The sequence below is a fragment of the Ischnura elegans genome, chromosome 5 (genome assembly GCF_921293095.1).
Source record: "Ischnura elegans chromosome 5, ioIscEleg1.1, whole genome shotgun sequence".
Taxonomy (NCBI): Eukaryota; Metazoa; Arthropoda; class Insecta; order Odonata; family Coenagrionidae; genus Ischnura; species Ischnura elegans.
This window is the reverse complement of record NC_060250.1, coordinates 57,267,633-57,283,521: the sequence shown is the minus strand read 5'-3', so window position 1 is coordinate 57,283,521 and position 15,889 is coordinate 57,267,633. Positions and strand designations below refer to the sequence as shown.

The following is a 15,889-nucleotide window of genomic DNA, read 5'->3' as shown; positions in this document are numbered from 1 at the left end:
TAAATGCGCGGTGGGTGACAACACATTAAGAGGCCGATTTTAGGATCCTCTTTTGTAATCTTCGTGTGCATATCCATCATGCATGTTCCTCGACATCAAACGCTTAAGTTCTTACCTTTTCTGACTCGGATTCACTCTTCGTCCCATGACTGCTTCTGCCTCCCACTGAAGAGGAAAATGATGGCGACGGTGATGGAACATCATCCGATTCTATTTTTTGGACAAAAAAAAGGAAATGATTATTTCCAATGAGTCCCTTGGACGATACTCTACTTGATCTTGTGGAAGGATTGTTGGAAAGTAAGTTGGGTGAGGTAAGATGGAGTAGAAAGCAAAATATCAAAAAATAGCTGGCCACCGGGCGTTGCTCGGGAAGAATAATATTAGTTGTCCACAGTTACAACTATATCATATATTTAAACATAAAAATTCAGGTAGGTACCATGAATATTTTATAGAAAACTAGCAGGGCTCCCGGAATTGCTCAGGAAGGATAGTACCCAGAGAAGTGGGAAACTTGGAATTCATGACAGGATTTTTGGACAGTTTCCTTGGCCAAATGGGCATGATTTCTCACTCCCAAATGGTTAACGAGTTGGTTAGGGCTAATGGGAACTCAACTGCAGGCACCTCGTCATGGCGGGTACTACGTAGTTGGTTATTCCTTAAAAAAATATGAAATGGACTCAGAACCTACTTCGGCACTTCCATTAAGTAAATAATAATAAGCATATCTTTAATAGCAAAAACTCGTGAAAGTATTTCAACAAGTGAAACTACATTTAGTGAACATGGGAACAGTATAGCCAAAATATATAGCCAACTTAGGACGTTTACGCGAACCAAAGATCTGATTGAAGATTATATTCAATATTTTCCGTTGATAAGCTTGGAGATAAGGAGTTTTTAGTGCAATCAGAGCTCGATACACTCATAAATCTATTTTTTTGGGCCACCCTAATGCTCAATTTTTTCATTTCAATTGAAGCCATACATTATACTTTCTCTTCATTGATTTTAAGTTTTCTCGTAATCGAAATAGGGAGGAACTTACCGAAGGTTGAAGGCGTCGAATGACAGCCAGTGTAAGCTTCTTCGCAGGCGAATACAGATCCGTATACCGCGCGGCGAAAGAACTTGTAGTCAGTGTCTGGAGAGTACTGCTCTCTGTCCAAACTGTCATCGCTTGAGTTGCTCATGAGTTTCCTCCTGAGGTAATTCTCCTCTATCTCTAACTCTAATTGAATATCATCTGCAGTGCTGTCGTTATTTTTCCCCTGACAATCATTGTTGGTGGTGAATACGTCGTCAGCTTCCCCTTCAGAAAAGTGGCGTTTACTACTGGAATATCTGTTTGTCCTTGAGCCGCAAACCAAAGAAGCTGAGCGCTTTAGGATATGCGATCGTCTTGTACCAACGCCTTGATCCCGGTTGTCCTTGTTCATCAAGGACACTGACCTATGAATCTTTCTAAAGACCTTAGTTTTTCGGGGAATTTTGTTGTGCATAATGGGTTGGATTTCTACTCCTTCCATATCCAGAGGTAAGGATGTGCATTTTTCCCCATCGACATCGTACTTAAAATTTCTCGTCTTCTCCTCTGGGCAGCTGGCGTACTTTACTCCCGTAGGACGTCGGCTTGGTACGATTAGTCCCAATTCTTTCTTTTCGGCCACCACATCCAAATTATCGGACTGTGCATTCCTTTCCCTATTTGATTTACAAGAATCCTCACTCAGAGTCAGTTTTTCGAAGAACCCAACGACAAGCGAAACTCGGCCGACGGGAGTCGGACTTTGATCTACAGTATCTGAGTCGAGTAAGCCATTTTCAGATTCATCCTTAGGTTCGGCATTTGTGCTCTGGCTAGTACTCCTCATATTCTGAGTTCTTTCCGAATGAGAGTGATGATCATCATTTGATGATATTTCGTGGTATTCCCTGCAAGCTCCCACATCAGCACATCTGTTCAACACTTCATGTCGTGGCAAGGGCATGGAATGTTTTTTGGAGCTCCCTGAATCATGAGAAGGTTGGCTATACTTAAGTAAGGGACAGTCTTGCTTTTCTGTTGGTAGAGAAATCACACTTGTTAATTGGCTGTTCTTTGTTCTTTCTCGAGGAGCCATAGAGGCAGAAATGTGTTGGCTCGAACGAGGTACATCCCCGTATCTTCGGGAAACGTTTCCCGAATTGGATTTGAAATTTCTTGGAGCTAGCGTATCTTCAGGAACTATGACGGTCACAATGGAAGGCGAAGTAATATTGGCATTTTTCGCCCGTGCTGTCTCCGAGAATGTGTTGACCTTTTGTTGGTTTTTGAACTGGGCTTGGTGAATGTAAGTTGATTTATTTGTTCTTGTTTGGGGTGATGTGTCGTTGATAGATGAAACACTTTTTCTCAAGCCTTCACTTGAAGATTTAGGAAGGCCATCTAATATCACCCTTTTCATTTCCTTCCTATCTTGTAGATTTAACATGGCCTTATTTTTAGATGCCAGGTATCTATTACACCAACCATTCCAATCCGCATGCGATGAGTTTGGTTGGATCGATCTATGTTCATTCAGGATTGAATTTATTGCTGAAGTGTTTGGCATTACTTTCCTCCTGGAAGTTTCTGAACTTACATAACCATATGGAAAGGTTTTGATATGCGGTTGTCTATAATTCTGATCAGCATTGCTTTCACGGTCCTTCCTCAAACTGATTGCATTGCATGGTGACTTCATCTGAGTAGCCATTTTTATCTCTTCTTTTGAAAACCTGAATTTATCCGGCACGCTGTGATTTTTGGCGAAAGGCGGGCTCCATTGAAAGTTCGTCGGGGTTTTTTCTCCTTCATGGAAGCCGTTCGATATCTTGCGTTCATTAGCAAAAACAGCTCTTGCCGAGCTGTACCTGGAACTACTGGCTTTTGGTGCATTGCAGTCTGTGGCATGTTCTTGTTTATGCTCATTTGACGACTTGAACAGGCGAACACATTCTCTGGAAGTGGAGGGAAAACCTCTCCGCCTGATTGCCTCCACTTCAATTCCACTTGTGTGACTATAAGCCAGACGTAGTTTATTTTGACTTTCACTTTGTTTTTCAGTCGCATGAGGAGATACGTTTTTATCAAAAGAATTCCAAAATAAATCCGCGGCCACTCGAGGAGATATAGGCTGGGAAAGAGCCCCTCTATCCCCTTGCTTCTTGATGCTCTGCTCGCCAGTTTTCTTTCTATACGCCATTTGAGGACACTCTCCGAGACGAAGGATTGATTCTTCATGAGGAGTTCTGGGCACTCTCGGTAATGCCACAGTCCTCTGGACTTGATGAGTCGGTAGGGTCGACATCTTTCCCTTTGACTCATGATTAAGTTGCGATCGTGTATCTCTCACCGCAGAAGTTGATTCCTTTTGCTTATTTTTCATGACAGGAGCTGATGAGCGAAGGTTAGGACTGTACATTCCACCTTGCCCAAATAATGGCTGGCACTGTCTTCCGCTCGTGCATGGAGCTCCTCCGTACATGGATATCAGATCCGTGAAGCTTACTTTGCTACAGTATTGGCCTCGCACGGGTGACAAGCTTTCTCTACCAGACTCTCCTGAACTGTGTTTACTCTTGATTACTTCAGCTGTTCTTAGCTGGGTCAGCTGTTGGGATGGGTTCCTCCTCGCGTATAGCGACTGGGAGACGAGAGTCCTGCTGGTGGGGTCGCAATTACTCCCATCTCCACGGGATCCTATGGGAAAAGACATCGTTCCTCGGCCTCGGGAAATCTCCGTAGCGAGTTTTAGCGCAGGCTGGCGTTCCTCGTGGTCCGCAAATGGTCCACGCCCGATGTATCTGGCCCTCACCTGTGACGCCCTCTGACCACATCCGTCGTTGTAATTCAACACCACTCCGATGACCATCTTTTAAGGCTTGGAGCTAAGACATGTCTGAAATGGAGAGAACAGCATTTGTATTATCTTTTAATGAGATAATAATTGAATAGCGAGAATACAGAGGTAGGAAACAACGTTGAGGATGACTTGAGGATGCTGTTGGGGACATGAAGTGAATAAGATAAAACGACATAGAGCGATAAAGCAAGACGGGATAATGTGCTGGAGGCTCATGGCGGAGGAAGCTAAGACCCACATCAGACTGTAAAAAATACTTCCTCTTGGTGGAACTATAGAGATAGGTAACATTGTGGAAGGTGATTTGAAAAAAATGTTCATACTATTTAGGGGGACCATTAAGGCCAATGAGGAGACTGGTTGGAAGGAAGGCAAAGAAGTTAATCAATATGCAAAATACACCAAGTTTTATTACAAACCTAAGGAACAAACACTAGCAGATTTGACCTCTCGAACGAGAGCATGTGTGCTTTTTGGTAGTCCATAAAATCATCAATTACTTCAGAATCGCTTTATGCCTAAGCTACCGTTAATGGAATATTTCACCCAATGATAGAAGTCGTTATATCGCCAGCTCCAAATTGTGGTATTAATATTGATGCCCCGTAATATAATGATCGTGAGAATAAGGACAAAAAAATTTGCTGTGAGGTGCTTATTTATCTACAATTTAATGTCCGTACCACTTGAGGAGGAATATTCCTTTCAAAAAGACTTGTCTATTTATATTTATTTGCTTCTATATAGAGGGAAGGGAAGGAGGGGGATCAGTGAGGAAACAGGCGTTTTTTCAGGGAGGATCTCTGCCCCCCCTGACAAACTCCTAGTTCCGGCCCTGCGGTTAAGTGTTCTAGGCTAGCAAGACTTGGGTTTGGCTTTGGGGAGCTGATTTTTCGTGAATCATCGCAGTGGCGGCGTGTGAGTTCATGCATTGGTGAAAGGTGGGAAAGAAATTGGAGGGATGGAGGGAAGCCTTTTAATGGGAAAAACGGAATCACAGCCAGACGCCCACAAACCACAACCAGGCAACGCTGTCGCGTCGATCGATATCAGAAACGAGATTACCGAATGACTTCTGTTTGCAATCTTCGTATGCGTGCATCCGGAGATCCCGACTGACGTGTCCATCACCCTGCGCTCGAACGGAATGATGACCACATCTGCAAATGTATCGCTGTATCGTAGTGTCGTTTACCTTATTATACAAAGCAATTACTCCTCTCCGTCCTTTAAATTTCAGCTGTTTCGAGGTGGTGTAGCAAAGACGTGTGAAGTGACCAAGGGGACTACGTAGAGGAGGTCCAATTCCATCCCAAAGAAGGCTGATTTCTGTTGCTACTTCGGTCGCATTTTAATCGGTTTTCAAAAATGTCCGCGGCACGGAGATGAGTGCAATGCGATACAACTTTTTCCTATATTTTGCATTATAGTGTTTTTAATTGCGAGGAATAGCATTGAAAAGTTATGAAATTGATAGAACACATCATCATGAGCAGGGGCGCAGCTAGGAATAAAGGCTAGGGGGGGGGGGGTTTCAGGCGCAATTAATACTGGGGGCCTGGGGGTGTGGCATACCCGCCAGAGTAAGCGGGAGGTGCGGAGGCCCTCCGCCATGAAAAATAAAGATAAATGGTTAAAATGGGTGAGTTTTTCGGCATTCTGAGAGGTATTTTATTAATCCTTACACTATTCTTTAACTAACATTAATCCGAATAAGTAAAATAGATTAAACTTAAAAATTTCTCTGAGCTCTGGGGGGGGGGTTATCCCCAAACCCCCCCTCGATGCTCCAATGATCATGAGTATAAATTTGGGTTAACGTCCCAAATTATACCTCATTTCCCCGTGAAACTCGGATCAATTTGTCCGTCAGCGGCGACACGAGTGGCGACTTTTGTAAACCCATTTAACTGCGTGGTGGGTGACAACGCATTTGGGGGTCAACTTGAGGATCCTGTTTTGTAATATTCGTGGAAGTGACAGTGAAAATACGATGGTAGCGTCCGGATGTTGTTTTGCGGCGTGCGTCAGCGTCCAAACCGATGGTCTCTACGGCGCATCCTCGAGATGTCTTGAGTTCGAATACTAGTTCCACGTTTATTAAAACGTGAATTTAGTTTAATTCAATTAAAAAAAACTAAATTTATATTCAAGACCATTCGAGATTCAATAGGAATTAGAACCGTTCCAGACAATACGAATTTGATGTAAACGAAGGGATTTAAGGGTTTCAAGACAAGATGTCCTCAGTCTTGACGATTGACATGACGTCATATCCATTTCGAGAATTTTTGTCCAACTAGTTTTAAACGGAATTTTGAGTGATTTAGACGGTTAAAAACCGCTCGTACTATTATTGTTGTATTGTACCTATTAAGGTAGGTTTTCATGGAAAATTAATTTTGTGACTCACCCGAATTGGACTTCCCTTATTATTTCAGCGAGTAAATATTCAGATCCAGAAATTTAGAGGTGAAAAACTAAGGTTGGATATTGAATATGCAACTAAATATTGGGTGTATTCTGAGAAATTCGCTATCTTCTTTACAGCTTACTCGGACTACTTGTCATGGTGACCAGTCCCTTAATCTATTTTGACTAAAGATTTAAATCCCCGTTTGAGAACCATTACCAGATTTGGAAAATTGGGAAATATCAACCGATCCCAGAAAAAAATCCTAAAAAAGAGGGAAATCAATTGCGAATAATTTAAACTTGGAAGAAAAGTAAAGGATATTATTTCGCTTTTTGTCTTTGTAAAACTTGGACCTAGCATCAATCGTCTGTCTCCCCTTAAATTCGTTTGAAAGGTGGTAACACTTTGCGGTTTTAAGTCCATAAAAAATTAGAATTAAATACGAAATCTTATTTTGGAAAATTAAAATTGCTCCAGCATAATTGAGACAATCTACTGCAAAAATTATGAATCGATACCCGCACTTTTCCGGCTAATTGATGAAAATATATTTTTTTGCCACAACACACTAAGTTTAAATGAATTTTATTATTTTGGTCGGCAACCATATATCCTTTTGGTAAACTGAGACAATATTTTAGAATTAAATTTTAACAAATTGTGCACCATCCTTCTTCGGCTGGAGTTTATAATTTTTGTCATTGTAAGCCCTGTAAAAGTTAAGCATTTCCATCCTACAAATTGGCAGGCGGCATGCGTGTGTTCATTACTCCGGGACATCGGTGAATTCACGTGGGCTTACCAACTATTCATCCCTTTAGACAATCGTGCGTTCTTTTTACGTGGAATATCAGGAAAATATGAGCACGTGGGTATTCCCCATCCTTTGGATGAGAGCACTTCCTCCATCTCAGCCAATAGCAGAGAGGGCATGGATCATCTCATCGCGCCTCCACGGCGCAAAGAACTATGGGAGAGAAATTTTCTTCGATTTTTGATGGAAATCTTCATAAAAAATTGAAAATATTTTTGTATTCTACGATTATTTATTCAAAGAACGGTTTTTACAGCTGAATTGCTGTCTTCGTCAGGCTGACTGATATATCAATGGTTTATTTGTACATAAATGAAATACTAACGGCTGTTATAAATTACATGAAATTTTGTATATATTTATTTATGTCACACCAAAAACAGCACTAAGGCCTTTACATTGGGCTTATAAACAAAATAAATTATATAAATATAATGATGAACATGTAAAAATGTTTGATAGTCGTTTCCACTTAACATCAAGCTTTAATATGATGCATAACACAAGTTTCTACTGTGTTTCTTTCATTAAATACAGATTTATAAAGTCGTGGTGTACTTTTTGAATCGTCCTGTATTTTCCACGTGAGAGGGAGCTTGTTGCACTTAGTTCTGCAAACGTTCGATATTTTTTGTTGTCATAGAAGAAACATTTGACAAACAACATGTCAAGTGCCACAAATTTAATAACAAAATTGTCCCTCTTATTTATTAGTGGAAGGTTTATTTAGGCGATTTTTTGAATGAAATGCATCTCTTCCAGCCAAGTTTTGCATTTTGTTGAACCACTCCTCCCACCTATCAACGGCTTGAAATGAGATGCAGCATTACTGTCGGCGTCAAAATGATGTGCCGCAGTACTTTTCAAATTTATATGTAGAATTCAGTGCATTTCATGTTAATGAATAATACGTCATTTTAAAGGAAATGTTAGTCTCAATTCTGATTTATTTTTTGTTTTATGGAAAATCAAGACACGCAAGTGCAATAAATGACTCCGCGCACCATATAATTAGCCGTTTTGTCAACTTCGTGAACTTTATAACTCAACCTAGGGAAAACTACTTCGTTTACAACATTCATCTTCCACAATAAGTTGCAAACATTAATGTAGATTAATAAAATGGCTTTTGCGTATTACCCCAAAAGAAAAGAAAAGAAAACTGATAGAAACACTTCTTAATTTTGACAAATATTTCTCGGGTTTGCATCCAGGTTAAAGCTTTTATGCAAGCCGACGTTTCGGATGACGACTTGTCTTCCATCCTCAAGGCTGTGTTATTTTATCGAAGTTCAATTTCACACTGAGCTGGATCGACCGTTTACCGAGGACAACAATACGGCTCAGGTGTCGTCCGATTGGCTGTAGGTCTTTTGAAATTCTTCACGTTTAACCCTTATGTTTTTCATACAGCTGATTACAGGTCTCCATGTAGTGCCGAGAAATATTTGTCAGAATTATTCACCAGGAAAAACTTAAATCGTTTACTTCTTAATTTATTTGCAATTTTTCTATGATCCGAAAATACGTGATTTTTAAGAATTGTAGATTATATATGAGCATTAAAAAATACGCCTGAGCGAACGAATGCTGCGTTGCCACGTTGCTTCCTGGTAATTGGCACCGGCCCGGCGCGGCCCCATTTGGCAACATGACATTAATAATAGTTACTAACATTCAAAAACATCAATATTTTTATAGATTATGGATCATAGAAAAATTGCAAATAAATTAAGAAATGTTTCTATCAGTTTTATTTTTTCTTTCGGGGTAAACTGTAGGAATAGATAATGTTTAAACATTTTCGTTATTTTACAACAAAATATGCGTTTTAAAAATACGCAATAGGGAAGTGCACTAATTTTTTTTTATTGCTGAATTTGAAAGTTTAGCCTAAAAAAGAAACATTAGTATAGTCACTTTTATTTTCTGCATCTGGGGTATGCACTTTAAAACGTTTTGAAAGTCGGAAAATTTCATGTTGCGCTGAAACACAGTGCCTCCATCTTGATTGAGATGTGACGTCACAAGGCAGTAGTCACCAGTGGAGTATCGCTGTATTCCGTCGCCTTCTTTAGCGCGGCGAGAGTTTCCGGGAATCGGCGGAGTTTGCTTCCTAAAAATGTCGTCTAGTACCGAAAACATGAATTCAAAATAGAATTATAAATGATTTTTTGTTCCAAATTTCATCTCGACGTCGAAACAAAAGCCTGGAGAAGATATTCATTCCCGTGCCTTAAGCACAAGCTATACGGAATAAATGGTTCAAGGCTGCTCCTGACTCTTACCTATCGATGATATTCTGTTTTGAAGATCATTTGAAGGTATTGTAAGATCAAATTGATATTTATATTATAATAATTAACTTAATAGGTACCTCAGTCACATCAGAAAGTGTGTTGAGTCAAAATATAGCATCTTCCGCGTAGACCTACGTAATTTATAAACTGAAAGTAGTTTGGTTAAAGAATTATGGCGCGACTGTTTTTTTACACGACCGGGCAAAATGCGTACTTTGCCCATGATATATGCATATATGATAACAAACGATTTTTGTTAAAGTTAATCTTTATTTGTTGAAATTAGTATATTTATAGGTGATACAGATATAAAGGTACACGGCAGGTCGCGCGGCGTAATTTGTACTCCACTGGTGACGGGTTCATCTTGCTGATCTAAAAAATTAGCTACAATACCTCGAACTTTGAAAACTCGCAATATAGGCAGTCAAAGTACATTGTAAGAATACACGAGACCATTATAGCCCAGAATGTACGTACAATGTCGAAATCCTTGGTTTTCAAAGATTGACGTATTTTATACGCCAGCGCGCCCGGTCCAGGGTTATCAACTTTTATTTCATCCTATTTGTTAGTTGAAATTATATTTCAGAATGGTTCTTTTAGCACTGCTACTGAGGTAAACTGGTAGGTACTGAGTACAAGGTACTGAGGTATGTACTGAGTAAGTAAACTCCCTTTGGAGTAATGTGAATTACAAGTGTTCGAGATATATGGCATTTTATATTCGCTTTGTGTTCTTATTAATTATGCCTGTACGCATATTGTTGCTTGCCGCGAGCCTTTAATGGTATGTGCTCTTGCAAGAGTGGTTTTCATTTTTGGTCAGAATAAGCAAAGAAAAAATTAAAATTTTAGCGCACACCAATCCTTGTAGTCATCGTATCTCGGCGTTTGTAATGACACTGCTAAAATACCTAAACGCCATAATGATGATAAAAATTGTCTCATGTCAATGATTGCTGCAATTATAATTAATGATAAACTTGATGCCGTATGATCACAATGAAGACAACAAAAAATAATGCCATGATGTTATCTTGAACCACGGTCCTTTGGGTGAGATCTTTCCTTTGAATCGTGCACGCTACCACTACCCCAACCGACCCATTAGGAAATAGAGGATATTTTGGATTTATATATATAACTTGTAAAAAGTAACGCATGAAAATTAATTAATTACAACCTAACTAACGCCCTAATTGAAAAAGATGCAGCAAGGTACGCGGTCTCCCCTTGTTAGCCTTAACGTCTCGCATTTCTATGGAGCGTTGAACCTGTCCTCCTAATTCAAAAATTCAGTAACCATAAATACATCAAAGTTTGGTATACCATTTATAAATCGTTGGAATTTTCCTTCTCCCAACCAAGATTATCTTTTCTTGAACCCATTCTGGACAGCGAACCATTGCAACAACCAGCCAACTCGGAAATAAGGCTAACATCCCATGATTCTAGTTGCGAAGGGCGAACGTTCCGGCCGGCGTGAATACATACGCAACGAATAAGCCTTGCAGCAAACGTCTGAAATAGGTTTATTAGTTTGACTCGGTTCTTACAAAAAAAGTTTTGGCATGATTAACGGCATTGTGCCAAAATATACCCAGCGAAAAATAAATGCCATCATGCATTTATTAAAGATTCAATGTGCTATTCGTACTACTCTTTCCAAACTTGAAGTTGACACGTAAATGAATATTAATATATTACGCAATGATGAAGTCGTTTACTCAAAAGAGAAGCTGCCACATATATATTCTGAAGATATTTTATGACAGCAAAAACGGATACCCTCAAATTCTGTAATTTTTCTATGCAATAATAGTGGTAGAACTAAACGGTATAGAAGCTGCCTTCTGCTACTGCCTTGTGACGTCACGGCCAATATTCAACATGGACACCCGTTTTAGCGGCCTTTGAATTTTTCCATATTTCAGACGGTCATCTCGAATCAAGTATTCACTATTAGGATTTAAACTGTGGTTTTACGACATTATGTTATTCTGAACTCTAATTTAAAAAATGTGTTTGGTGCATTTGAAACACTAGTGCACTTCCCTATTGGACAAAAAATTTTGCTTCTAATGAATGCCGTCTCAACAACGTCTTGTTACAGACAGCTTCGCTAACTCGATAAAACCGCATTTCACCATAAGAGCTCATTTTAAATTATCCTAATTTTACCGTCAAATATCTCAAGAACGGCCCATGGGAATCCCTCCTTCTTTCGGTCATCGAAAGTGCGTCTTTCAGAATATATGTGACCAAAGTTTCATCATATTGTTGTTACTTTTACCGAGGTGCTCCAATTACCTTAAGAAATGAAGTTTTGTAAAATAAATACTTGGAGTTGTTTTTACCTCACTAACGTTAGCAACTGCTGCCGTAACAATAGAATTGATTTCCGCGTATACGTTTCTTCGATTACATTATAAACTTTTTGGTTCAGGACAATACATACGAATTATTTGTTAATTAAATTTAATGCGTTTGCGAAACGCAATATTTTTATTTAGGTATTTTTTGGACGGTAGATAAAACAAACTACATTGGGAAAAATGGAAATGATGAAGACAGAAAAATACTTCTATGAAGGCTGAAAAATCACCGGTGCCTAAATAGTATGAATGCTGACAAATCAACCTTCAAGTAGGAAGATCTATTTGTGGCTTCTTGGCAAGATCAGTGTTATTTTATTGGTTTAATAAAAAAGATTACACTACTCCACACCTCCTCTTTTTCTCTTTTCCCGTTATATGCAAGAAATAATTTATTCTGCATTTCTTTCAATAAACTCATTGGCGAATCCATGATCTCTTTCTGCTGCTCGTATTTTGACTTACTTTCAAAACTGTTTTGAATCCTTCAAGCGTAACGTGGTGGAAATGATTCTTATTTGCATATTCTATGAATGTTTTATTTTAAAAACCTACCGCGGTTTCGACCATTTTAGAGTCATAATCATGGTCCACGCGAAGGATTATTATCATAATGACCAATTATAGTTATAGACTATAGTTATGACCATTATGATCAATATGACGACACACCATTCATATCCTCAGTTGATTTTTACTTCAAAAATATAATTATGATATAAAAAATGAAGTTATTTCAATCATCATGCTAGATGGGACCTGCGAAAGTATCTGGCTTCGTGAACTTACTTTCTAGAAGTCGGTAAACTAGTAATTGCATGCCTTTTCACCTCAGAAAACACCATGCACCTTTCTCGAAGTAATAGAAAAGGAGATTATTGTAATTGAGCAGCTAGTTGCATTAGACCCTAGTTTATAGCAGGTCTTCAAGATTAAATAATGTATTATTGTTGACGAAGGTACTTCACTTACCCCATAAGAGACGAGTCTCTGCGCTGGTGAATCCAATTGTTGCTCTGCATTATTGATGCACTTCAAATAATAACCCTCGGTTGGTGAATTCGCACTACATTCACAGTTTCTCAATATATTTTCCACTTTGCTTCTGGGATATTAAATATCTGTAGTTAAAGTGTTATTTATTAAGTAACTTCAGCAATATCTCCCGCTTTCTCACTTTTATTTAGTTCGAGGCAAGTTAATATAAATTAATTTCGATTAATTGCAACCGTAATTATTATCAATTCCGTGGACATAGTTATTTGATGAAAGTTTTCTTTTTCACACTCCACTCATTGCACACTCCACTCAATAATATGATTCGAAGTGGTGCTTTCAAATTTTCCTCATCTATGGGAATAACGTAGGAAATTTTAAGAAGTTGAAAACTGAGATCGCGACGGCGATTTTCGCAGCAAATGCTCGCGTTATGTTTGACGTGCTGCTCTCTCCGTCATTCTGCTGCGACTGCATAATATCTTGAGCGCAGCCCAGTAACCTCTGCTTCCGGTTACGTAAATACCTATGATGACTTATGCATAGCAAGTGCCCGGTTTGAAAGTCAGGGAATCACACATTTTCAACGTAAAACTTTGGAGAAAAATGCAACGAAAGTAATTTTCTTCTATTTCACTTCCTCAAGTTAAACAAAAATGCTTATCGAGAATACACAACAAGAAATAAATAGTAGTCGTTGATGGAGTGCGAATGAAATGAATGGCCTGACATGCCGAAATAAATAATGCCATTCGTTTTATCTAATTATTATGATATTTGGGAAACCGTATCCTTGTTATGAATTACCTTAACTCATACTACGGTAGATCAGATCATATAAATAAAATAAGAGAGATAAACCGTAGAACCTATAGATGCAGAATGTCGTTTTTTCCACGATCAATGAATGACTCTAACGGCAGCGTTAGAACTTACAAAGAGGTTAGTTGACTTGTAGTTTAGCCTACTAACTTATGTATTCCTTAATGTTTATGAATTTTCTCAATATTTCTAACAGCATTCTTTTTGTGTTCAAGCTTCATAGGCGGATTGCCTTAATAAGTAGTTGGAAAGTTTTGCCTCTGCATGAATGTGGAAGTATAATTTGTTAGTAAGCGTAACATTTTTATGCCCGCGTGGTGCAGTGGCGTAAATTGGAATACGATGTGGGGGGATGAGGGGGCTTTGGGTGGAAACAGGGGGTTAGTGGGGGCTATTTCCCCAGGAAACGAGGAGTCCAGGAAAATTAGTGAAAAATAACATGCCTGAAAATGAATTTTGCATCATTTTGGTACTTAAAATTTAACTTTAAGCAGATGCAGTTATTATACATCAAATCCAGACAAGATTTTAAAATAATTTTTTGATTTCTCTGAGGCTTTGGGGGGATACATCCCCAAATCCCCCCCATAGTTACGCCACTGGGGTGGTGTGCATGTGAGAATCCTCTTGCATGCTGGTGATTGATCACCCTCTGCCAAACACCCTAGAGGTGGCTCTCAGGGTATTATGCAGATGTTATTTCCGTCGTTAATGAAATCGTCATTCGAAAAAATCGCTACCTCACTCGCATCGATTTCGCAATTCCATTAAAATAGTATCGGAGAAAGTATAAATAGAGGATGAATACACGGTGCAGTATGTGGAGGACATACTAAGTGAGACTAACGATGTTAGACGGAAAGATTTGCAAGGCTTTCATCAGAAGCACAACCGGCACTGTGATGTCATATCTAACTAATGCTTCCTCCAAAAAGGCCGACGACCACGATTGACTCGAGTTTTTGCTGTACGGAACCTCCAACTTTCACGCTTGCGATTGACTGTTTTGAGTGTTGAGCTGTTCCAGCGTATCGAAAGAAGTTTGTGTTTGATCGTTGACCCGCCGTATCAAGTTAACGGCTGCAACAACGACGGTCATCGTTTTTATCATCTCTCCATTATCGGCGGCTATCACTGGCATGGATCTAGAGGTCTTGAAATACTGCCATGCCATTCTACCAGTCAACTAACCTATTGGTAAGTTCTAAAACTGCCGTTAGAGTCTCTCAACGAACGCGAAAAAAAACGACATTCTTAATCTATGTATTATACAGTATATCTCTCTTATTTTTTTATAATTTGATCCTCCGTAGTATGTTGGCGATCGTAAGATATGGTTATCTTCGTCGGAAAATAAACTGCTTTTGAATTCACATGATAGGTTTAGTGTAGTTTTCAATCTATGGTCCGATGGCGACTCCCATCAGAGTTGATCTAAGAGGTCAGTAACACTTAACAAGACCGTCGTGATGGCTTTTCACGTACTTGGCTACTTTTTTCCAGCCTTTATATCAACTCACCAACCTGTCTGTTTGTTTGTCTGGTACAAATCTTGTAACTCAAATTTGACTCACTTCCTGTGAAGCAAAAACGCTGAAATTTTGCACACTTCTTCATTTCCGATGACAATACATGAAAATATAACTTTTTCTCTCCAACGAACCTCTAGTATTCCCCCTTTAACCACCCCCCAGTCAACCTATAGCCCCCCTATACGTCACTTTTGGTTTTTCGGGGTCACTGAGTTTTTTTGCTTTGTGTCATATATAAACGTTGCTAATCCCCTGTAATCTAAATATAAAGGCTGGTTTTTTAAAAAAAAATTTTTTATAAGAGCTTATTCTGCATACGTTCTGACTGTTTTTTTAAAAAGCCTGTTTCATCTCAAATACCTGCAGCGTATTCCAAATGGGGTCTAACTAGGGTGCAGGAACAAATTTCACTCACTTTATCGTCGCACTTTCCTTGTATTCTTTTAACAAAGTCCAATTTACGATTAGCTCGTCATGTTCTCTACTACTCTCTGCAGATTGTTAGTTGTTTGTTCTTTTTAACCCTTGGGACTGCATCTCACTAATAATGGGCGTCAAATGCTGCTGCACGTTAATGCGGTCCAAAATGCTAATTTTCCTATCCAACAAAAAAAGGCGGAGTCAAGCTATTAATTGACGAGATTCTAAGGCGAGAATTTTCGTCTTTAATGGTCGAGGGAAAACATTTGGAAAATTGTTGTGCCAATTATGGTTCAGTCAAATTCCATCACATTGAAA

General features: G+C 39.1%; 1 protein-coding gene across 2 annotated transcripts in view; it reads right to left on the bottom strand.

The window, feature by feature from the left end:
- LOC124158917 overlaps positions 1 to 15,889 on the bottom strand; it is a 46,179-nt gene that overhangs the window by 16,696 nt on the left and 13,594 nt on the right. Inside the window, exons 1-3 of one of the 2 annotated variants that reach the window (XM_046534337.1) lie at positions 12,774 to 13,251; positions 1,055 to 3,929; positions 116 to 210 (exon numbers count right to left, since the gene is read on the bottom strand). In XM_046534337.1, the coding sequence (XP_046390293.1) occupies positions 116 to 210; positions 1,055 to 3,902 (2,943 nt within the window). In that variant the 5' untranslated portion in view covers positions 3,903 to 3,929; positions 12,774 to 13,251. Of the gene's footprint in view, positions 1 to 115; positions 211 to 1,054; positions 3,930 to 12,773; positions 13,252 to 15,889 lie in introns of those variants that run through there. The other variant, XM_046534336.1, reaches the window with a different exon arrangement.